The following is a 24,983-nucleotide window of genomic DNA, read 5'->3' on the forward strand; positions in this document are numbered from 1 at the left end:
CACAGCTCTGCTGGAGGCGCTAGCTGCCTGCTCTCTCACAGCTCTGCTGGAGGCGCTAGCTGCCTGCTCTCTCACAGCTCTGCTGGAGGCGCTAGCTGCCTGCTCTCTCACAGCTCTGCTGGAGGCGCTAGCTGCCTGCTCTCTCACAGCTCTGCTGGAGGCGCTAGCTGCCTGCTCTCTCACAGCTCTGCTGGAGGCGCTAGCTGCCTGCTCTCTCACAGCTCTGCTGGAGGCGCTAGCTGCCTGCTCTCTCACAGCTCTGCTGGAGGCGCTAGCTGCCTGCTCTCTCACAGCTCTGCTGGAGGCGCTAGCTGCCTGCTCTCTCACAGCCAAGCCCTTTGATGTTATATTTTGATAGAGAGACCTTAGCATTAATGAAGGGAGAGAAACCCTCTGCTATACCTGTTCCAATTCCACCGGCTCAACGTTACAGCTTCATGTGTGTGTTTATACACGTCTAAATGTGGTGTGTGTGTGTCCTGTACTGTACTGTACTGTACTGGCGTGTGTGTGTGTGTGTGTGTATAAGGGGATGGTGTTAGTGGTACTCAGAGTGGAGTACTCTACTACCTTGTTCTTCAGAGAGCCCAGAGGCAGCTGTATAGGTGTACTGAGAGCAGACTGAGAGGAACTAATGGGGAGAAGAGAGGCTCTGAATGGGATCAGGACTTTAATGAGGGAGTCTGGGTCTACTCAACTTAGCATTAAGGCAACACGATACGAGAGAGAGAGACAGGCCACTGTCCTTTAGCTTTGTTTTCCTACACAGCTAGCGACACATCTACTAGGTAGGCAGGACTCCACAACAACCTCCATTGAGAAGCTAGCTTCTTTTCTTTACATTTGCTTGGCTTTACAGCCATTCTTCCTATTCCCATTAGCTTCACAGTGATGTGAAAAGCCTTTTGGGGTCTCTCAGTCTCTGTGTTATGACAACAGTAAGCCGTGGTACACTAACACGCATTACTCAACCCATATGTGTTTGGGAGGGTGGTCAGCCAATGGCAGCCATTGCTTAGATGACTGTGCAGATTTTGGGGTGAAAGAAGTGAAAATTAAGGGGTAATGAGCAACCTCTGATCCGACCGCTGATTTTTATGGGTAAGGGCAGTCCACCACCAATGCCATGTTGCTGCCTCAAGCTCACTCGGAGGGCTGAGAATGCACTAGAAGGCATGTTCCCCCTGCCTTGGACACTTGGTTTGGGGTTGGATTCCTCTGGGTTTCAGTTTCCTGTGGTTGGAAAGTGGTGGTGGATCGGAGCCAAAGGCCTTAGTTAGGTTCCAGATTCTCTCTGGTGGTTTAGAAGAGAGCACTATACTTTATTACACGACTCCTACAAGAGTCCCGTGAAACAAGGAAACCGGTGGAAATGTGGAACAAGGGAATCTTGTAATAAGAGCTTGGTTATCAAATGTATTTGAGTACTGATTAGAGCAGTAGCCCATGAATAAATTAGTGTTTTATTTCCATTGTTCTTCTCCATTCATTTGCATTGTATATTATGCCCTAGTTCGTGGTCGACGTGAGAGTATAACTGATTTTGACCATGTCCTTTAGTATTCCATGTCACCATTATGTGTTATTCACCAGTTATTTTCTACTGAAGACTGTAGGGTTTCTATTGTTGTCCATTAGGAGCATATTAAGGTGCGCTGTAGTGTCAGGTGTGTTCACACTGGGAAGGTGACTCGTGTGTGTGTGTGTGTGTATGTGTGTGTGTGTGTGTGTGTGTGTGTGTGAGACTAGGACGCTGGCTGTGTATTGGGATAAGTGGGTTCATGTCTCTTGGCAGGTTATCAGTACTCTGTCACTACAGACAGACTACGGCAGGCAGGCAGATATAGAACTGCCGGGCGAAAGCAATTCAGGTCTGAAGATAGTCAGGGTAGCTAATGGAAAGCAAAAATGGAATGATGATTTTCTCGGATGAAAGAGCATAGATCACCTTCTAGCGCCGCCACGAATATAATGCGCTTTAGTTACAATACTGTTTTTTTTTGTAAAAAAACAACAATCTGTGAGTGGTCTTAAAGAGTAATTGGTGCTGAGACTCAGGTTCCCTGTTGTTGACAAAGCAATTTGCTTGTTGCAATTACCTTTTAATGGACAGCCAGTAACCACAGCTGTAATGTCTGTGCCTACCCTGCTTTCATGGGTCATTGTGTCGTAGATAGAGTGATGCTTGTCTCAGTGAGCAAGAGGTTTCTTTGTGTTTATAGCTGTTTTCCTTTGAAGTGAGAGGCTGTGACCTTCATGGCTATGTCTGTTTGGCAGGGCATAGTTCATTTGTTATACTGCTATATGCTGATGGGTGCTGACAGTGAGGTGTGGGTTGGGTTCTCCCTTGCAGAGGGAGTGAGATGACAAAGGTACTGCTGAGTAAGAGACCCTCCCTCTTCCATTCCAAAGCATCCGCTTCCCACATCAAGTCTGGGAGCTCTGCGCCTCCCTCTAGGGCCTGTTCGTGTTTCGCCAGCTTTGCAATTCTCTTATTCTCTTCTTTTCTACCTTCGAGAGCAATTCCACAAAGTCTCAGGTCTCTCTGCCATCCCCGGTCTGACTAGAGATCAATAATCAGGAAACGACCGCTAGATGAAATTGAGTCTGATGTATCACGCTGCGGAGAGGAGATGCATGTTTCAAGCCTCTTTCAAAGACAAAAGTAGAAAACAGGCTTTCCCCTGCATGGTTTAATGTTGTCGAACAACACTCCCTTCTCCCCTGCTGACACTCACCAGAGAGAGGTTATGTGGCGGTTCTCTTCCCCAGGGCCTCTACCCTCTCTCTTTTTCGCTCTCTCTTTCTCACAATTTTTCTCCTCTGTCTTTCTTTCTCTTTGCCTCTCTCTCTTCACATTCTGCCCCTCTCTCTCCTGTCTGTCTCCTCCTGTTGGAGTAGTTGCTATGGAGTGGGAGGGAGGGTGAAGGATGTTGGTGAATAATTTACTGCCTGACAGGGCCTTGGCCTAATTGTTTTGTTCTGCTGGTCGGTAACAGAGTTGGCCAAGTCTCAAATGACACCCACTACTGCAGCCTATATAGTGCATTAGTTGTGACCAGAGCCCTTGTGGGGATGCAGGAGTGTGGTGGTGTGTGTAGTTACCAAGACTCTGTTAAATACTAGGCCTAGGCTGAATGGTTTCCCTTCTGCAGGTGAACTGCCCATGTATTTTTTTATTTTTTATTTAACCTTTATTTAACCAGGTAGGCTAGTTGAGAACAAGTTCTCATTTGCAACTGCGACCTGGCCAAGATAAAGCATAGCAGTGTGAACAGACAACACAGAGTTACACATGGAGTAAACAATTGCACACTCACCCTGATATGCTCTCTATATATACTAAAGTATGTGGACACCCCTTCAAATTAGTGGATTCGGCTATTTCAGCCACAGCCGTTGCTGGCTGGTGTATAAAATCTCAGCACATAGCCTTGCAATCTCCATAGACACACATTGGCAGTATAATGGTCTTAGTGAAGAGCTCAGGGACTTAAAATGTGGCACTGTCATAGGGTGTCACCTTTCCAACAAGTCAGTTTGTCAAATTTCTGCCCTACTAGAGCTTCTCTGGTCAACTGTAAGTGCTGTTGTTATGGTGAAGTGAAAACGCCTAGGAGCAACAGCAGTGGTAGGCCACACAAGCTCACAGAATGCGACTGCTGAAACGCGTAAAAATTGACTGTCCTCGGTTGCAACACTCACTACCAAACTACCTTTGGAGCAACGTCAACACAAGAACTGTTCGTCAGGATCTTCATGAAATGGGTTGTCATGGCCGAGCAGCCGCACACAAGCCTAAGATCAACATGCGCAATGCCAAGCATCGGTTGGAGTGGTGTAAAGATCGCCGCCATTGGACTCTGGAGCAGTACAAACGCGTTCTCTGTAGTGATTAATCACACTTCGTCATCTGGCAGTCCGATGGACTAATCTGGGTTTAGTGGGTGCCAGGAAAATGCTACCTGTCCCAATGCATAGTGTCAACTACCAACTATAAAGTTTGGTGGAGGATAAATAATGGTCTGGGGCAGTTTTTCATGGTTTGGGCTAGGCCCCTTAGTTCCAGTGAAGAGACTTCTTAATGCTACAGCATACAATGACATTCTAGACGATTCTGTACTTCCAACTTTGGGGAAACAGTCCATTTCCTGTTTCAGAATGACAATGCCCCCGTTCACAAAGCGAGGTCCATACAGAAAGGGTTTGTCGATTGGTGTGGAAGAACTTGACTGGTCTGGAACCTGACCTCAACCCCATGTAACACCTTCGGAATGAATTGTAACGCCGACTGCGAGCCAGGCCCAATTGCCCAATATCAGTGCCCGACCTCACTAATGCTCTTGTGACTGAATGGAAGCAAGTCCCCGCAGCAATGTTCCAACATCTAGTGGACAGCCTTCACAGAAGAGCTGTTATAGCAGCAAAGGGGTACCAACTCCATATTAATGCCCATGATTTTGGAATGAGATGTTTGACTAGCAGGTGTCCACATACTTTTGGTCCTTGTAGTGTATCTTAATGGATAGTTGACACCCCCTTAGACCATTCTCCTTTTAATCATGTCAGATCCCATCATGTAAACGACTCCTCCAATACCATTATCCTCTCAGACACCCACTCTTCCAGTTCCTGACTTTCAGGAGACCACAAATGTTGTTGTACTGGACAGGCTTGATTAACTCTGATCAACTGTTTGGGCTAGAAACCAATGTCCCCTTGTGTACTGCTGTTTAACGTGTGCCCCCCTGTTTTTCTCTCCTCTCTGCAGTGAACAGAGTATCTGTCAGGCGCGGGCCGCTGTCATGGTGTATGACGATGCCAATAAGAAATGGGTTCCAGCCGGCGGCTCCACGGGCTTCAGCAGAGTGCACATATACCACCACACGGGCAACAACGCCTTCCGGGTGGTGGGACGCAAAATACAGGACCATCAGGTGAGTCAGTGGGGACAGCACAGGACTGGATGATTTGAGGAGTATGTCGTGCTTGAGAAGACAATAGAAATACTTTAGAAGTTGTCATTTGTTTGAAGTGGGACCAGGATTTCACGTGGTTGAACCCTGCGCTGGTCGGAGTTCTTTACGTTATTCCGTCTCTGACGTGTTTCATTTGGGGTAGTAGCCTGGCAGCCATCTTGCTTGTCTCAGTGTCTCTCAGGAATGATCCAGCTCTGTAATTGGAAACAGATAGGAGAGCTCTGCTGCTCCACTAGTCACCGTCACATCACAGCCGTGACTGGACTGCTAGAGCCAAGCTCTCACACACATACACCTGTCAGTGTGTCTGTCCCTTGTCCAAGACTAAAGCCCATGGTCAGCTAAAGAGTCAATAGACAACAACAGCAATATAGATCCATGCCAGAGAGGAAACGTAACAGTCTCCTGTATTCCTCTCCTCTCTGACTGGTTTACTGCTTTTACTCTGTACGATATGATCTGGCCAGGCAGCCAGAGATACACATCTGCATTTAATGAAGGGAACATTTATGTGGAAAATGAGTGGATGGCTTGTTTTTTAGGAAAAATAGGATACATATTTGAAGAAGCAAGACACTAGGTGCTGCTGAATTGTTTCCACGGTACCAGACTACACCTCTCCGATTGGATTAGGGTTGGCGCTGATTGTTGTCTGTTTGGTGTTTGTTTGGTATTTGGTAGCCCTCTGTGTGTGTTGCTAGCTTACACAATGCAGCTGACCCTTGCCCAAACCCATCTCTTGGGTTTTTAACTGAATTCCCCTCTAAATTCAGTTATGTCAGCGGGAACTCTTGTTTTCCCTCTTTGTCGCCTGTTATTCTCATTACAAACATATGGGTTTCCCTTAGTGGTTTCCCTTAGTGGTTTCCCTTAAATAGACTTAAAGGAAGCCATGATGGGCTGTTTTCAGCATTGAGAGTGAATAGGTTTTAGTAGAGGTTTATTATACTGCCTGGGTTGGGACTGAACAGATGGTTAGCTTGGTCTGATGGATCCTGCGTGTGTCCTGTAAGAGTTAACTCTACATGTCTGGGAGTATCTCTCTGTCAGTGCATCAGACTGTTGGGATTTAGTAGATTTCACTGTAACGGTGCTAGCGGATAAACTTGCACAGAAAGCACTTCTGCCAGTCCATTAGTTGGGGGATGATCACTATAGGATCCAGTCTGTTGCATCCCAGAACATCAGTGCTGTTTCCCAGGGCTTTGTTGCCATGCAGGAAGAGTGTTTGTGGAGATGGCTGAGTGCAGTACTAGTGTAGTCCACTGAGGCACTGTCTACATCCAGAGCCGCTGCGGGCCAGGGGCCTTTTCTGCAGTAGCAGATCCTGTTAAAAACTCCTGTCTCAGGAGAGGCCAATGGAGAGATGGAGCAGCGTAGGACAGGTCAGACGAGTGGAGAATAGAGGCACTGTTTGTTGGCCGGTTAACTCTAAAAGCATATTTTTGTTCTGGGTCTAGTATCCTTGTTTATTAGGATTATCTTACTATCCCAGAAACATTATGAACTCCCTCTCACTGTCAACTGTGTTTATTTTCAGCAAACCTAACGTGTAAATAAATATTTGTATGAACATAACAAGATTCAACAACTGAGACATAAACTGAACAAGTTCCACAGACATTTGACTAACAGAAATTTAATAATGTGTCCCTAAGCAAAGGAGGGGGTTCTAAATCAAAAGTAACAGTCAGTATCTGGTGTGGCCACCAGCAGCATTAAGTACTGCAGTGCATCTCCTCCTCATGGACTGCACCAGATTTGCCAGTTCTTGCTGTGAGATGTTAACTCACTCTTCCACCAAGGTACCTGCAAGTTCCCAGACATTTCTGGGGGGAATGGCCCTAGCCCTCACCCAGGTCCCAGATGTGCTCAATGTGATTGAGAACCGGACTCTTCACTGGCCATGGCAGAACACTGACATGTCTTGCAGGAAATCACACAGAACTAGCAGTATGGCTGGTGGCATTGTCATGCTGGAGGGTCATGTCAGGATGAGCCTGAAGGAAGGGTACCACAGGAGGGAGGAGGATGTCTTCCCTGTAACACACAGCATTGAGATTGCCTGCAATGACAACAAGCTCAGTCCGATGATGCTGTTACACACAGCCCAGACCATGACGGACCCTCCACCTCTAAATCTATCCCACTCCAGAGTACAGGCCTCGGTGTAACACTCATTCCTTCGACGATAAACGCGAATCCGACCATCACCCCTGGAGAGAACTGCGACTCGTCAGTGAAGAGCACATTTTGCCAGTCCTGTCTGGTCCACGCCCATAGGCGACGTTGTTGCCGGTGATGTCTGGTGAGGATCTGCCTTACAACAGGCCTACAAGCCCTCAGTCCAGCCTCTCTCAGCCTATTGCAGACAGTCTGAGCACTGATGGAGGGGTTGTGCGTTCCTGGTGCAACTCAGGCACTTGTTGTTGCCATCCCATACCTGTCCCGCAGGTGTGATGTTCAGGTGTGATGTGTGAAGTAATTTAGATTTTTTACGAATTATCTTTGAAAGACAGGGTCCTGAAAAAGGGCAGTGTATTTTTTTGCTGAGTTAGATAGCTACTGGACTCAGCCGTTTAGTCCCTCTGACGTGTTTCTGGTCAGGACCATGCAGTGATCGAGACAGAGCTGTTGGAGCGTAGTGGTCAGACATGAACATGCAGGTCACAGTGGGCCCCTTGGTGCACAGAGCTTCCAACAGAACCTCCATCCTGCGGAACTTGCGGGCCCTGACGGAGATCATTGCAGTGCAGTCTGCATTTTTCATGCTGCGGACGGTCAGACAACTTTGAGATGAAAGTAGTTTTTTTTTGTCCGCAGATTGTTTGGAAACGGTCTTCTTTCTGCTTTGCTAGTATGTGTTATCCTAGGCTTGCCTATTGTATTAAAACCACCTCTTTGTCATGTTATTCACACACTCAGTAGCCTACCTCCTCTCCTAGTTGGGCGTGATCAACATCAAGTGTGCCTATACAGTATTTGTGGTCTCCTTGAAATGGAGTAGGCTGCCTATGCATGGGCGGAGAGCCAGGTGGCAGTTGTCTTTCCAAGGAAATTAACTTCCTAAATATGATTTAGGCTAAAGTTTACTAAATTGCTTGGAAAGAAATATTGATCACCTATATTTGTCTTCGTCTGAAAATCGCCCCACTCCTAAAAGGTAGGCTATATGCTAAATGTAGCTTGAGAGAAAGTGCAGAAGTGTCCTCTCTCTCACCCACTCTGCGCTCTTCAAACTACATCTATCCTATTGGCTGATGTATCCCAGTAATACCGATAGCCTAATATAATGGGCCACGTGAGAATTGCTGGTAATTTAACAACTCTTGATATTGTGCAAAATTCCTGGAAAATGGCTGGCAAGTTAGCTTCGTTACATATGCTTAAGATAACATTGTGGGACTGCGGTTGGGTTCGGGACCAGTTCTTCTGGGAGCGGGTGGGAGTCGGACAGAAAGCCAGCGGGAGCGGGCTGGTGCGGTATGAATAGCTGAGCGTGGGATGAAGAAATCAGTCCCGTGCAGACCACTTTGAGTGGCGCAGCACTCTAAGGCACTGCATCTCAGCGCTAGAGGCGCCACTACCGACCTTGGTTCAATTCCAGGCTGTATCACAACCGTCCGTGATTGGGAGTCCCATAGGGTGGCGCACAATTGGCTCAGCGTCGTTAGGGTTTGACCAGGGGTAGGCCGTCATTGTAAATGAGAATTTGTTCCTAACTGACTTGCCTAGTTAAATCAATCTAAGTACTTTCTACCATAATGCCAGTAAATCCTGGAGGTTTGGAATCCCAGTGCAGCACCTCGCTCCCCTCAGAACTTACACCACAGAGGCCAGTTAAGGATGACATCAAATCCGGCCCTGATGCAGGGTGCCAAGTAATATTTCACTCTGGCATGTTTTTCTTTCTTTGAAAACTTTATTTAAAAAAAACTCAGTAGTCGCTATTTGTTCCCCCTGAAGCAATAAACCCTGACCACTTTTTAAGAATCTAATTTAGAGTTCCTACCCCCCATTAACTTTAAAGGCCTTATTTCTGTAATGCCCGACCCTGTTCCGCCTGTCTATTACTTAATGTAGAGCAGCAAACTGGAGCAGAAGGATTTAACGCAGTGGAAAAACCTCAACGTTATTGGTTTAATTTGACCAATCCAATAAAAAGATATTGCTGGCCCCCTCCTTCTCTTGGTCTCACACTTGTCCTTACAATTGCTGTAGACCTATACTGTGTGTGAAGGACAATTTGATGTAGATATCAAAAACTGAAAATACTGATCCAATAGTCTCATTCCTGTGATGAGTGAAGTGTCTATAGTGTATATAGTGTCTATAGTGCAGTGTCTTCAGAGTAGGAAGGTCTTGCTGTTGTCTCTACAGCCACTAAGCGTCGCAGAATCCATACCCTCAAGGCCCTGCAATGTCTTGTGATGGATGACTACTGCACATAGACCCCAGGTGTCACGGGCATTGTAAGAAGCTGACCAAGGTGCAGCGTGTTGAGCGTACATTTCTGTTTATTTAGGTAAATGTTGCCAACAAAACAAAGACACGACACGACCGTGAAGCTTAACATAGGCTATGTTGCCTCTAACAAAGTCAACTACCCACACTGAAGGAGGGGAAAAAGGGCTACCTAAGTATGATTCCCAATCAGAGACAACGATAGACAGCTGTCCCTGATTGAGAACCATACCGAGCCAAAACATAGAAATAAAGAAAAATAGAAAACAAAACATAGAATGCCCACCCCACATCACACCTAACCAAATAGAGAAATGAAACGGCTTTCTAAGGTCAGGGCGTGACACCAGGTGTGTGTGTGTGTGTGTGTGTGTGTGTGTGTGTGTGTGCACAGTCACGGAAGGCTGTTTGTCTGCTGACACTGTATGATGGCGAGGCAGGACTGAGAATCCATCTAACACACAGCATTCCTCCTGTAGGGGAGTGCGAGGGAGGGCGAGGGAGTGCTCGCCGGTCGGCATGTGCTTCATCAGCAATCCCAGAACCCTCTCCGTCTTCTCCCTGACGTCTCCCATCCCGTGGGAAGAGAGGAGGATAGGTCATTACGAGGCCCCGCTCTCCTGCTGTTGTTGTTTGTTTCAACACAATGGGAAAGGTCCTTCACGCCACCCCTATAGACACTCACAGCGACATGTGTCCTTAACACGTAGGAGGAACTTGACTGCTCTTAGAACTGGGTTCAGATGATCCTTGGACTCCATTGAAAGGTCATGTTGACACCCTGTTATGGGTTCATGGCAGCAAACTGGTTAGTAGCCCAAGGACCACTAAAGGCTTAACGAACACGGACCTGATGTAGGATTTCTGTTGTCACAGATGTAAAGTCGTCACTCTCTACTTAGTAAGTCAGTAAGCTGATCATGAATGGAGATGTTTTTTATATTTCTTCATAACTCTTTTAATAAAGACTTTAATCTGACAGCAATCCAGATGCATGTTAATTAGGCCCTCTGATGGATTTCTGGTTTCTAATTATTATGAGCCGAGATTTGCAACACTACACACACTGCACTGTGTGATTAATATTGATTAATATCAATAAAATGTGATTATTGACTTATCTAAAATGAGACGGTATGGAGGCAAGACGGGTGAAGACTTGATGCTGCTTATTATTATTCGACTGATACAGCCACCTGTCTGCGTCTGTCTAGTGCAGAGAATCGATCACAGGAAGATGGACTGTCTATCTGGAGTGTGGAGGCTTTGGCTTGTCGAGGTCATTTCAGACACTTATGACGGCTGAAGTTGAAACTAGTTGGTTTAAAATCATTTTAGAAAATCAAAAGATGATGAATAGGCACAATGTACTTTGCACATTTCAGATTATTCTTCAATTGATGCGTCTTTATTAGACTGTAAGGTAGCAATATACTGTGGCATACTGTCCCCTTTGCACTGACTCTTTCAACTGGTGACTGCAGCAGTGAGATCTGTAGCCTCGGCCTTGAATACCACTCAGACCCTGACTAGGCTGAAGAACTAACAGAGTTCCTGAGTGTTTCTTGGCTGGGGTACAGTACTGCTGGTTTCTGATAGGGGCTAGATGAACTGTATTTGTTATGCGCCGTTCCTCTACTGTTCCTCTGTCTCTAACTGGAGTTGAACCGACAGCCTGTTTTGTTTTCTCTGCTCCGTTGTTTGCCTCAGTGTGCTCATCAACAAGAAATGAGAGAACAGATTATGTAAATCTCTGGCCTGGCAGCCCAGAGGGGGAAAAAAAGCTAGTAACCAACACATCTTCACTTTCAAGAGCCAAAGGATAATTCAATTCTAGATATTTAAAATAAACGTGGTGCGGATATTCTAGGTATTTTTTCCACAGCTTTCGCCAACCCTAACATTCTAGAACTGAAGAACTATCGTGATCCTCACGCTTTGAATGATTGCTTGGGAGCTAAACGCAGCTCATTTGATTCCCTCCATTTATTTATGAAAGGTGTGCTCATGTTTCTCTGACCTGAAGACTGACACAGCGTTTCTTCTTGGTCATGTGCCAAAGTGATTAAATAACCACACATATAACATTTCAAGGTGGCTCGTACTTTACTGTAGTGAGTGTGGCAGCTCTTAGGTGCTTTTAGACTGACTGAGGTGTATTGGCTGTAATGTGTGACTCACTTTATAGAGTAGACCTATTGTGTGCTCTAGAAAGCTGCATTTCCTGTTATCATGATAAACGCGTTCTGAGCAACACAGTTCTTTCTGTGCTTCAGAAAAGCTGTCTCAAAACCATCTCACCTCTCCTTCTCCCTGTAAGTGAGATAAACGTGTTTTGAGTAACACAAATAGTCCTTTCAGTACTTCAGAATAACCCCCCCCCCCCCTCTCCTTCTCCAGGTGGTAATAAACTGTGCCATTCCCAAGGGGCTCAAGTACAACCAGGCCACACCCACCTTCCACCAGTGGCGAGATGCCAGGCAGGTCTACGGACTCAACTTTGGCAGCAAGGAGGATGCCAACGTATTCGCCAGTGCCATGATGCATGCCCTGGAGGTGCTCAACTCTCAGGACACAGGTGCAGGTAAGCTCCATTGACTGGCAGGAAGACTGCTGTAAAGACCTGAGTCATCCAATCAGCTGTTTGTTGGGTTTTAACAAATGAGAGGTGGTCTTGCCTGTTGCCATCCTGTTGCCTCACTCACTGCAGTGGTTGGAGTGAGAGGTGTCCTGCATGGTAAGTAGGCAGGCATGCAAACCTTATGGCTGATCTAGGAGATGGGTATGGGTTAGGCTAGGAGGGCTTTGCTCAGACTGCTTAACCCCTTACGCTTGTGGAAAGTGGCCTATATGGACGGGGCCAAATTGAAATGATTCTAACAGAAGAAGTATAAAAAGCATATGCATGACCATGGTAGCAAATGAAAGAACACTTTGGAGTTCATGGGGAAATGATCAGGCCGACGGTGAGGACAAAACAGTTCATCTGGCATAAGACTGAATCCAAACACTAAACCGTTGATTTCATGTGCCTTTTTAAGTTCACTGTGCTTTTCACAGCGTTTGTCAATGACGAAATCTGCAAATACTGGATACATTCAGTAACATAATAAGAATATTCATTGACATTTTGGAGTAGGTGCAAGATCAGAATAAATGATTACAGAGAGGTCACGTCTCCCCTCCCTCACTCAAATGCTGTCTACGCAATCCATAAACGTTCCGTTATAAATCTGGGTCAGGTGGGCTTCATTTGAAAGCCTATTCTATTGCCAACATGGCTAGCTAAGTTAGATTATCTTGCCGTGTTAGGCTTTCGAAAGGCACTTCAGACAAACCAAATGTAATTTTGGTGCACATAGAATGGAGTCATGAGTGCCTTCAAGTGTGTGTTGCTCGGCTCATTTTCTTCCCAACACGACAAACACTCATTCTGTTTAGGAAAACCCAGGGTATTATACGTGTCATCCCTGTAACTGTGGATCAAACATAAACGTTGATAACAAATGACGTGAGTTTTCAAATATAGAAATGTGAAGTGCACATTTGGACTCATGGATGTGTGGTTTGCTTGTATGACATCAATGCAGTATTAATTATAATGCTCAACGTCTCTTCTTTCAGAACACATCAACTCCTCTCGATTTACAGCATTTCCCACTTGGTCAACAACTATGTGCAAAAGTAGCTCAATCAGTGGGAGGGATGGGGGGCATCTTGTCGCGTGGTGCTCAACTTTATAACGTCTGTCAGTTAAAAAGTGTGATCGAATTAACGCAATATTGGCCACTTTCAAATCAAATGTATTTATAAAGCCCTTCTTACATCTGCTGATATCTCAAAGTGCTGTACAGAAACCCAGCCTAAAACCCCAAACAGCAAGCACGGTGGCTAGGAAAAACTCCCTAGAAAGGCCAGAACCTAGGAAGGAACCTAGAGGAACCAGGCTATGAGCGGTGGCAAATCCTCTTCTGGCTGTGCCGGGTGGAGATTATAACAGAACATGGCCAAGATGTTCAAATGTTCATAGATGACCAGCAGGGTCAAATAATAATAATCACAGTGGTTGTCGAGGGTGAAACAGGTCAGCACCTCAGGAGTAAATGTCAGTTGGCTTTTCATGACCAATCATTCAGAGTATCTCTACCGCTCCTGCTGTCTCTAGAGAGTTGAAAACAGCAGGTCTGGGACAGGTAGCACGTCCGGTGAACAGGTCAGGGTTCCATAGCCGCAGGAGCAGCAGCACGGCCAGGTGGACTGGGGACAGCAAGGAGTCATCAGGCCAGGTAGTCCTGAGGCATGGTCCTAGGGCTCAGGTCCTCAGAGTGAGAGAGAGAGATAGAGAATACTTAAATTCACACAGGACACCGGATAAGACAGGAGAAATACTCCAGATATACAGTGGGGAGAACAAGTATTTGATACACTGCCGATTTTGCAGGTTTTCCCCACTTACAAAGCATGTAGAGGTCTGTAATTTATATCATAGGTACACTTCAACTGTGAGAGACGGAATCTAATACAAAAATCCAGAAAATCACATTGTATGATTTTTAAGTAATTAATTTGCATTTGGGATGCATAAATGGAGCTCTATAGGAGAAAGCCCTGCCTCCAGCTGTTTGCTTAGAAATTCTAGGGACAGGCCTGCGTCATGTGACCGTAGCGTACGTGTAGGTATGTACGGCAGGACCAAATCGGAAAGATAGGTAGGAGCAAGCCCATGTAATGCTTTGTTAGCAGTACAACCTTGAAATCAGCCCTTGCCTTAGCAGGAAGCCAGTGTAGAGAGGCTAGCACTGGAGTAATATGATTTTTAAAAATAGTTCTAGTCAAGATTCTAGCAGCTGTATTTAGCACTAACTGAAGTTAATTTAGTGCTTTATCCGGGTGGCCGGAAAGTAGAGCATTGCAGTAGTCTAACCTAGAAGTAACAAAAGCTTGGATACATTTTTCTGCATCATTTTTGGTCAGAAAGGTTCTACTTTTTGCAATGTTGTGTAGATGGAAAAAAGCTGTCCTTGAAACAGTCTTGATATGTTCGTCAAAAGAGAGATCAGGGTCCAGAGTAACGCTGAGGTCCTTCCCAGTTTTATTTGAGACGACTGTACAACCATCAATATTAATTGTCAGATTCAACAGACAATCTTTTTGTTTCTTGGGACCTAGAACAAGCATCTCTGTTTTGTCCGAGTTTAAAAGTAGAACATTTGCAGCCATCCACTTCCTTATGTCTCAAACACAGGCTTCCAGCGATGGCAATTTTGAGGCTTCACCATGTTTCATAGAAATGTACAGCTGTGTGTCATCCGCATAGCAATGAAAGTTAACATTATGTTTTCGAATGACATCACCAAGATGTCAAATATATAGTGAAAACAATAGTGGTCCTAAAACGGAAGCTTGAGGAACACCGAAATTTACAGTTGATTTGTCAGAGGACAAACCATCCACAGAGACAAACTGATATCTTTCCGATAGATAAGATCTAAACCAGGCCAGAACTTGTCCGTGTAGACCAATATGAGTTTCCAATCTCTCCAAAAGGATGTGAAGATTTCAATGCAACATGCTAAAAAAAATAAACATGCAAGACATTTTGTTGTAGAACGCCTCAAAGTAAGAATATATTGCACGCATGACTCAGCCTGTAATCTACACAGACCGGTGCGTTATAACTCATCAGAGCTGCAGTAGGCCTATGTGCAAATTGACCATTGCCATATATGGATCTGTGTCATTTACTTTGATCTGGACTGTGCTTACAGCATGAGCGGTCGTGAGGAGATGTGCTTGTTTTGAGATCAAAGCGAGAGCTGCATGTAGCCGCGTGTGCACATTTTGTTCATATCCTTTGCTAGTTACTGAGAAATTAGCCCATTTATAGATAATGTGTAGTCAGCAATTGGGGAGGGATTGCTTCCTACAAGAGCACATAACGTGTACCTTTCTCGACATCTATGAAAAGAGTCAGGTAAAGAGTTTTTTTTCCTTCTTAATGGGGTAGTGTTGTATTTTGAGACAGTCTTGTATAAGCTAAGAAGCCAATAGGCAGAGGGTAGCATATTTTTTTCTGATTCTCTGTAATAATGATATGGGAATAATGCATATTTTTTTGTAAAGTGGTTTCTTGCATCAAACACAGCACAATTTTCAGTCACCTCCTTCTCTGAAGGACAAGTGGATTAACAGATGAATGTCAAGCCCTTCATGATTTTATTGAATTTTTTCCAAAAGTCTCATGGAATGTAGGCCTACATTGAACACCACACATTGGCTGATACTGTAGGCTGAATGATAGAACAGCTATTTCCATGTTACAATGTAATGGGATGTATTTTCTCCATTGTTTTTTATGGTAGGCCACTCTGATAGGCCTACAATATGATCAACTAGCCACAGTAGCCTATTGGCCACTGTTAAAACTGTAACTTAAACAGGTACAGCTTCCGTGTTCACAGTAAACGCACGTTGGAAGTTGCACAGAATGTTCACAACATTGAAGTTTGCACGCAGCAGACCTACAATTTGCTCAATGCCGAGAAAGATTTGAGTGAACATTGGCTCTAATGTCATGTATAGCATGTTACTGTACAGCAACTGGGTTAAACATTTAGGCGTTTATCACTGACAATCTGCCATTTTCAACCTGTATATAGTGGAACGGGTGAACGTGACTAGGTATTTGAGCAGGACCCAAGAGTCAGAGAGATGCCGGAACCCTCTATTTGTGTGTTATCAAACACTGTTTATCATTCATATCACACTTGAGCATAACACTAAAACTGCAGTACTTGGCCAGACATTTTCCAAAGGCACTTTAATGTTTGAGTGTTTAAAGTCCACACAGATGACTCATCAAAGTTTTACCTGACTTTGCTGATTTTTTTTTTTTGCTTCGCTAAGCTGAAAAAATTACATTTGCGTATATTTCTCTTTGAACCACTGTTTACATTGGTTTGGCAGAATAACTATTTTGTCCTCAGTAGAGTGAGGTCATATGTTAAGTGAGGACCTGCTCTTGTAAAATTTGATGTAATTAGTCGTTCTGATGTATGTCTTGTGATGTATGTCTTGGCTGATAGTGGTCAGTGTGTGTGTGATAGGGGAACTCTGGTATGTTTCAAGTTTTGTCACGTGCACAAGTACTAGAGCCGGGACGATACCAATACCACTGTTGTGGCAAGGAAAGAAAACACGAAGTGGATTGAACTTCTTTAGGAAAACAGCCCAAATGTTGGAAACAAGCATAATTATGTTGTCATCCAGAGTCACATGTATTTTCCAAGCTATAGAATGCAGTATTTTACGTACAGTAGCTTTTTAAAGTACCAAAGAGTTTAGTCTACTTGGTGTTTTTGTTTTGGCCATGGAAAAAATATTGCGTCCCGGCTCTAACAAGTAAAGTGAAATGCCTTTCTTGCAAGTTCTGTCCCAACAATGCATTAATCAATATCAGTAGTACTATAAAATAAAGTAGAACATAAACGCACGATAAATAAGAATTGGACGACTAAGTAAGCTATACTATATATACAAAAATATTTGGACACCCCATCAAATGGGTGGAGTTGGCTATTTCAGCCACAGCTGTTGTTGACAGGTGTATCAAATCAAGCACAAAACCATGCCATCTCCACAGACAAACATTGGCAGTAGAATGGCCTTACTGAAGAGCTCAGTGACTTTTGACGTGACACTGTCATAGGATGCCACCTTTCCAACAAGTCAGTTCTTCATATTTCTGCCCTGCTAGAGCTGCCCCGGTCAATTGTAAGTGCTGTTATTGTGAAGTGGAAAGCCATTCTAACGCCAATGTTTGTCTGTGGAGATTGCATGGTTTTGTGCTCACAAAACGGGACTGCTGATTCCATGTCTTCACTATTATGGTACAATCTTGAAAATAGTAAAAATTAAGAAAAACCCTTGAATGAGTAGGTGTGTCCAAACTTTTGACTGGTACTGTAGATCCTCTCCACGTCACCTGGAGAGTGTACAGAGCCTGAGACATCCTGCCCTTAGAGGGTGGAGAGGAGGATCTAATGGTTCACGGTGTCGAAAGCAGCAAATAGATCAAGGACAGCCTCTGTGACAGAGGAGAGGAGTCTCGGTTGAGTGACCCATCTTGAAGCCTGATTGGTTATAGTTAAGAAGATGGTTCTGAAAGAGATGAGAGAGTTGGTCAGAGAATGCATGCTATAGGGCCTCCAGTGTGGCTCAGCGGTCTAAGGCACTGCAGGGCTTGAGGCGTCACTACAGATCCGTGTTCGATCCCGGACTTTCGCAGCCGGCCTCAACCGGGAGACACATTTGGCCCAGCATCGTCTGGGTTAGGCGAGGGTTTGGACGGCCGGGATGTCCTTGTCCCATTTAGCGACTCCTGTGACAAGCCGGGTGCGTGCATGCTGACGTGGTCGCCAGTTTTACGGGGTCTACTCCGACACATTGGTGCTGCTGGCTTCCAGGTTAAGCGAGCAGTATGTCAAGAAGCAGTCGCGGCTTGGTGGGTCATGTTTCGGAGGACGCATGGCTCTCGACATTAGCCTGGTTTCTTGAGGAGGGGAGCAAATCTGGCTATTTTGAAGTCAGAGTGCACGCAGCCAATGGTCCGGAATGGGAGAAGGTCTCCAAAGATGGTCTGGATAAGGGGATGGGGTTGAGCGGGCAGGTTTATCGGGCAGCCGGACAAGGTGTCAAGCCCATTGAGGAAGACTCTACCGTTATGAGTTTCATATTTATATTTATATATCAAATTTAATATGAATAACCAGGCCTTGAATCTTGAGCCTTGTTAGTCTATGTACCTTAACGGGTTGGCTGAGCTATAGTGTAACGTGTGGTAGTCTACTACCCATAAAGGGTTATCTGAGGTATTGTGCTTTGGACATGCTTTTATGATCATATAATCAAGGTCCTTGTGAATCAGATGTAAAATGAACTGGAATAAAATGCGAGTTTCACCTAAGGTCCTTGGCTCCCGCTGAGACTTTCACCTCAGCTGCCGTGATCGAAGTTAACAGACGTGAACGTGGCAACCTTGAATCGGGTGTAGTTTCTTCCCTCTAAAGTTTCCACTTAAGTTGCTGAGTTGGAAACCATTATCTTCCATTTCCATTTCCAGCAGTCTGTGCTGCGCCAAGCCCATAGAGTGACCTCAGACAGAGAGGCCTTAGAACAAACTGAGATTATGCTGCTTGTCTGCACTCCCTTAGCTTAATTTGTGGACTATCCTGAGTAATATCCACACAATGGATTTGGTGCTATTTCTCAATGAGGGCTGGCTGTTTTGGACAGAGGGAGGGATGTGTGTTTTTGTTGTAGAGAGGCTTGGTAATATGGTTGCAGAGCAGGCTTGGTAGGATGGTTGCAGAGCAGGCTTGGTAATATGGTTGCAGAGCAGGCTTGGTAGGATGGTTGCAGAGCAGGCTTGGTAGGATGGTTGCAGAGCAGGCTTGGTAGGATGGTTGCAGAGCAGGCTTGGTAGGATGGTTGCAGAGCAGGCTTGGTAGGATGGTTGCAGAGCAGGCTTGGTAGGATGGTTGCAGAGCAGGCTTGGTAGGATGGTTGCAGAGCAGGCTTGGTAGGATGGTTGCAGAGCAGGCTTGGTAGGATGGTTGCAGAGCAGGCTTGGGTAGGATGGTTGCAGAGCAGGCTTGGTAGGATGGTTGCAGAGCAGGCTTGGTAGGATGGTTGCAGAGCAGGCTTGGGTAGGATGGTTGCAGAGCAGGCTTGGTAGGATGGTTGCAGAGCAGGCTTGGTAGGATGGTTGCAGAGCAGGCTTGGTAGGATGGTTGCAGAGCAGGCTGGGTAGGATGGTTGCAGAGCAGGCTTGGTTGGATGGTTGCAGAGCAGGCTTGGTAGGATGGTTGCAGAGCAGGCTTGGTAGGATGGTTGCAGAGCAGGCTTGGTAGGATGGTTGCAGAGCAGGCTTGGTAGGATGGTTGCAGAGCAGGCTTGGTAGGATGGTTGCAGAGCAGGCTGGGTAGGATGGTTGCAGAGCAGGCTGGGTAGGATGGTTGCAGAGCAGGCTTGGTAGGATGGTTGCAGAGCAGGCTGGGTAGGATGGTTGCAGAGCAGGCTTGGTAGGATGGTTGCAGAGCAGGCTGGGTAGGATGGTTGCAGAGCAGGCTTGGTAGGATGGTTGCAGAGCAGGCTTGGTAGGATGGTTGCAGAGCAGGCTTGGTAGGATGGTTGCAGAGTGTGTTTCAAAGTGTGTTTTCAGTTCAGAGTCACTGTCATGAACGTATTGCAGCAGCCACCGCTCTGAGTGCAGTCACTCTATTTCAGTGTCCTTGTCAAGGTGTTTGGAACAAGACTGACTGGTCAGAAGATGGTTTGACCCAACTGTGTATGAATTAATCCAGGTTTAACACAGTTGATAAGGGAACTCTGAACATTGAATAGCCTAGCTGCTGATAACATTATGCCCTTCTGCCTCTCTCCCTGTCCTTCATCTCTTTGTTCCTGCCTAGACCATTTCCTGTTTACCCCATTGACTTCTAGCCCTTATCTCTCTATGAGGCTGGATGCTTGGTTCTCACTGCTCTCTAATAGCCTGTGATAATAAGCTGATAGGGATGTGCTTGGTTATGGAAATTGTTTTAATGAGGCATTCTCCAGTGGTGTGGGTGTTATCACACTATCAGAGCCTGGTGCAGCCTGCTGCTGACAGGAGGAGACCCTGGGGGCTGCTGGAACTTTGACGGTCTATAAGGATATCCTCAATGTGTGTGAGAGAGTGGGGATATTTCTGCCTCCTCCATTTCCCCTGTCTGTCTGTTTGCAACAATGTTTGTAATGTGAGCTGTCTTAACCAAGAACCTTTTGCCTCATCAGGCCTCCCCCGGGCTAGGCTTTGGGATACAGAGCGTGTTAGCCTGGCCTTAACAAAGCCCTACCAGGCGGACAGAGGGGAGGCGAAGCCCGATTGGACACTTTAATTGGCCCTGCCTCAGTCAAAGTTCCATTGTGTTGAGTAAGCTGTTTACAGCAGCATACTCCAGCACGGGGCTGGGACTGACTAGATGGGGCTACAGCGACCACTGAGGGCTGGAACAGGTTACAGCTGAGGTACAGCAACCCTGTGTGTGAGCAACTTTGTTTGAAGACTGTGGTTGAGATATGGATCTGATTTTCTGCTCTTCTCTACCCCCTGTTGGTCGTACAAAGAACTGCACCCAGAAGCAATGACTACCAGAGGTTTTAACACCCCAGTGTTTTCTACAGTATATTCTTATCATCCTAGGTGATGATACTTCTATTCTAATAGGTGTCCCTTTTAGACATGATAAGCCTTCAATGACACATGTGACTCAACATCATTCACTCCCAGACTGGGTGATCATCACCGGACAAGAGAGGAATGGAGTCACTAGTCAATCTTTTTATGAGACTTATTATTTGTTTCACAGCTGGCTAAATCCAGTATTGACATGGTTGACTGAGGCCTGCTGTGGTCTGTGTTTGGGTCTCTGGTCATGCAGGCTGAATGTAGATGCAGCTGCTGTCTGTTCTGTTGCATACGCTGCACTAATGCCATTAATTAGTAACCTGCCTAAATTACTACCGACCCGTAGCTCTGACGTCTGTAGCCATGAAGTGCTTTGAAAGGCAGGTCATGGCTCACATCAACACCATTATCCCATAAACCCTAGACCCACTCCAATCAGCATACCGCCCCAACAGATCCACAGATGATGCAATTTCTATTGCACTCCACACTGCCCTTTCCCACCTGGACAAAAGGAACAGAGTGAGAATGCTATTCATTGACTACAGCTCAGCGTTCAACACCATAGTGCCCTCAAAGCTCATCAATAAGCTAAGGGACTAAACACTGGGACTAAACACCTCCCTCTGCAACTAGATCCTGGACTTCCTGACAAGCCGCCCCCAGGTGGTAAGGGTAGGTAACAACACATTAGAGGTTGACCGATTATGATTTTTCAATACCGATACCGATTATTGGAGGACCAAAAAAAGCCGATACCGATTAATCAGTCTATTTTTTTATTTGTAATAATGACAATTACAGCAATACTGAATGAACGCTTATTTTAACTTAATATAATACATCAATAAAATCAATTTAGCCTCAAATATATAATGAAACATGTTCAATTTGGTTTAAATAATGCAAAAAAAAGTGTTGAAGAAAGTAAAAGTGCAATATGTGCCATGTAAAAAACGTTTAAATTCCTTGCTCCGAACATATGAAAGCTGATGGTTCCTTTTAACATGAGTCTTCAATGTTCCCAGGTAAGAAGTTTTAGGTTGTAGTTATCATAGGAATTATAGGACTATTTCTCTCTATACGATTTGTATTCCATATACCTTTGACTATTGGATGTTCTTATAGGCACTTTAGTATTGCCAGTGTAACAGAATAGCTTCTGTCCCTCTCCTCGCTCCTACCTGGGCTCGAACCAGTAACACATCGACAACAGCCACCCTCGAAGCAGCGTTACCCATGCAGAGCAAGGGGAACAACCACTCCAAGTCTCAGAGCGAGTGACTTTTGAAGCGCTATTAGCGCGCACCCCGCTAACTAGCTATTCATTTCACATTGGTTACACCAGCCTCATCTCGGGAGTTGATAGGCTTGAAGTCATAAACAGCTCAATGCTTGAAGCATTGCGAAGAGCTGCTGGCAAAACGCACGAAAGTGCTGTTTGAATGAATGCTTACAAGCCTGCTGGTGCCTACCATCGCTCAGTCAGACTGCTCTATCAAATCATAGACTTAATTATAACATAATAACACACAGAAATACGAGCCTTAGGTCATTAATATGGTCGAATCCGGAAACAGGCAGGCTCCTCGTGGAGTGCAATGAGAGGCGGGTGGTTAGAGCGTTGGACTAGTTAACTGTAAGGTTGCAAGATTGAATCCCCGAGCTGACAAGGTAAAAATCTGTCGTTCTGCCCCTGAACAAGGCACTTAACCCACCATTTCTAGCCCGTCATTGAAAATAAGAATGTGTTCTTAACTGACTTGCCTAGTTAAATAAAGGTTAAAAAAAAAAATGTAATCTGCCAAATCGGCGTCCAAAAATACAGATTACCGATTGTTATGAAATCTTGAAATCGGCCCTAATTAATCATCCGTTCCGATTAATCGGTCTACCTCTACAACACATCCACCACGCTGATCCTCAACACAGGGGCCCCTCAGGGGTACGTGCTCAGTCCCCTCCTGTATTCCCTGTTTACTCATGACTGCACGGCCAGGCACGACTCCAACACCACCATTAAGTTTGCAGATGACACAACAGTGGTAGGCCTGATCACCGACAACGACAAGACAGCTACTACAGGAAAAGGAGGACCGAGCACGCCCCCATTCCCATCGACGGAGCTGTAGTGGAGCAGGTTGAGAGCTTCAAGTTCCTTGGAGTCCACATCACCAACAAACTAATGTTCCAATCACGCCAAGACAGTCGTGAAGAGGGCATGACACCACCTATTCCCCTCAGGAGACTGAAAAGATTTGACATGGGTCCTCAGATCCTCAAAAGTTTCTACAGCTGCACCATCGAGAGCATTGGTTGCATCAGTGCTTGGTATGGCAACTGCTTGGCCTTTGACCACAAGGCACTACAGAGTTTAGTATGTACTGTCCAGTACATCACTGGGGCCAAGCTTCCTGACATCCAGGACCTCTATACCAGGCGGTGTCAGAGGAAGGCCCTAAAAATTGTCAAAGACTCCAGCCAAGGGGCCTCCCGGGTGGGGCAATGGTCTAGGGCACTGCATCGCAATGCTAGCTGGGCCACCAGAGACTCTGGGTTCGCGCCCAGTCTCTGTCGCAGCCGGCCGTGACCGGGAAGTCTGTGGGGCGACACACAAGTGGTTAGGGAGGCTTTGGCCGGTAGGGATATCCTTGTCTCATCGGGCACTAGCGACTCCTGTGGCGGGCCAGGTGCAGTGCACGCTAATCAGGTCGCCAGGTGCACGGTGTTTCCTCTGACACATTGGTGCTGCTGGCTTCCGGGTTGGATGCTGTGGGGTTGGACGCTGTGTTAAGAAGCAGTGCGGCTTGGTTGGGTTATGTTTCAGAGGACGCATGGCTTTCGACCTTCGTCTCTCCCAAGCCCCGTACGGGAATTGTGGCGATAAGACAAGATACTAACAATTGGATACCACGAAATTGGGGAGAAAAGGGGGTAAAATTAAATTATTATTATTTTTTTTTTAAAAGACTTCAGCCACCCATAGACTGTTCTCTCTGCTACCGCATGGCAAGCGGTACCAGAGCACCAAGTCTAGGTCCAAGAGGCATCTACCCCCAAGCCATAATACTTTTCAGAGTGAAAAGAAGGAAGCCTGTACAGAATAAAAATATTTCAAAACATGCATCCTGTTTGCACTTAATTAATACTGCAAAAAATGCTTTTTTTGTCCTGAATAGAAAGCGTTATGTTTGGGGCCAACACATTACTGAGTACCACTCTTCATATTTTAAAGCATGGTGGTGGCTGCATCATGTTATGGGTATGCTTGTCATCGGGAAGGACAAGGGAGTTTTTTTTAGGATAAAAATAAACAAAATGGAGCTGAGCACAGGCAAAATCCTATAGGAAAACCTGGTTCACTCTGCTTTCCACAATAACCTAAAACACAAGGCCAAATCTACACTGGAGTTGCTTACCAAGATGACATGAAATATTCCTGAGTGGCCTATTTAGTTTTGACTTACAAATCTATGGTAAGTCTTAAAAATGGATGTCTAGCAATGATCAACAATCAACTTGACAGAGCTTAAATCATTTTAAAAATAGTAATGGGCAAGTAATGTACAATCCAGGTGTGCAAAGCTCTTAGAGACGTACCCAGAAAGACTCTTTCTGTAATCAGCTCCAAAGGAGAGTCTACAAAGTATTTACTCAGGAGTGTGAATACTAGTGTGATTGAGATATTTCTGTATTTCATTTTCAATAAACTTGCTAAAATATCTAAAAACATGTTTTCACTTTAATTACGGGGTATTGTTTGTAGATGGGAGAGAAGAAAAACGATATTTAATCCATTTTGAATTCAGGCTGTGAAATAAGTCAAGAGGTAATGAATACTTCCTGAAGGCTCTGTATATCCCTGGAGTCTCTACAGTAGCTTGTCTAATTTTAGCAGAGTGAAATGTGTGCCTTGGAATCACATGGCAGGCAGTCGGCGCTAGTCTGGTTAGTGTGACGCTGACACAGGAGCTGTGTGCTCACCGTGCTGCTACTGTCTGAGACTCAGGCATGTGGGCTTTTCTAAAATGTCTGTTGCCACCTTCCCTCCCAGTCAGATAACACACTGGACCACTGGACCACTGGGCAGAGAAGGGATGAACTGCTGGAGGTCAGGGTCAGGGAGGTCGGGGGTTAAATGTAGGGTTTGCTCTGTATAAGGCCTATGACAAGGTGGTGTAGCCTGCTGACAGACATGAGTGCATAATCTAACTATGAGCTGTCTGACTGTCTGTGTGGAAATGCTTAAAGGCCCACTGCAGTCAAAAACGAGATTCTTCTGTGTTTTATATATTTTTCCACACTGAGGT

At 45.5% G+C, this 24,983-nt stretch overlaps 1 protein-coding gene across 11 annotated transcripts in view; it reads left to right on the forward strand.

Annotated features, from left to right (window-relative positions):
* enah (ENAH actin regulator) overlaps window positions 1-24,983 on the forward strand; it is a 155,668-nt gene that overhangs the window by 75,558 nt on the left and 55,127 nt on the right. For all 11 annotated transcript variants that reach the window (XM_090232889.1, XM_090232892.1, XM_090232891.1 and 8 more), the window contains exons 2-3: window positions 4,772-4,937; window positions 11,844-12,027. In XM_090232889.1, coding sequence (XP_090089015.1) covers window positions 4,772-4,937; window positions 11,844-12,027 — 350 coding nt within the window. The remainder of the gene's footprint in view (window positions 1-4,771; window positions 4,938-11,843; window positions 12,028-24,983) is intronic.

The sequence above is a fragment of the Oncorhynchus mykiss genome, chromosome 4 (genome assembly GCF_057628025.1).
Source record: "Oncorhynchus mykiss isolate SJ-2025 chromosome 4, ASM5762802v1, whole genome shotgun sequence".
NCBI lineage: Eukaryota > Metazoa > Chordata > Actinopteri > Salmoniformes > Salmonidae > Oncorhynchus > Oncorhynchus mykiss.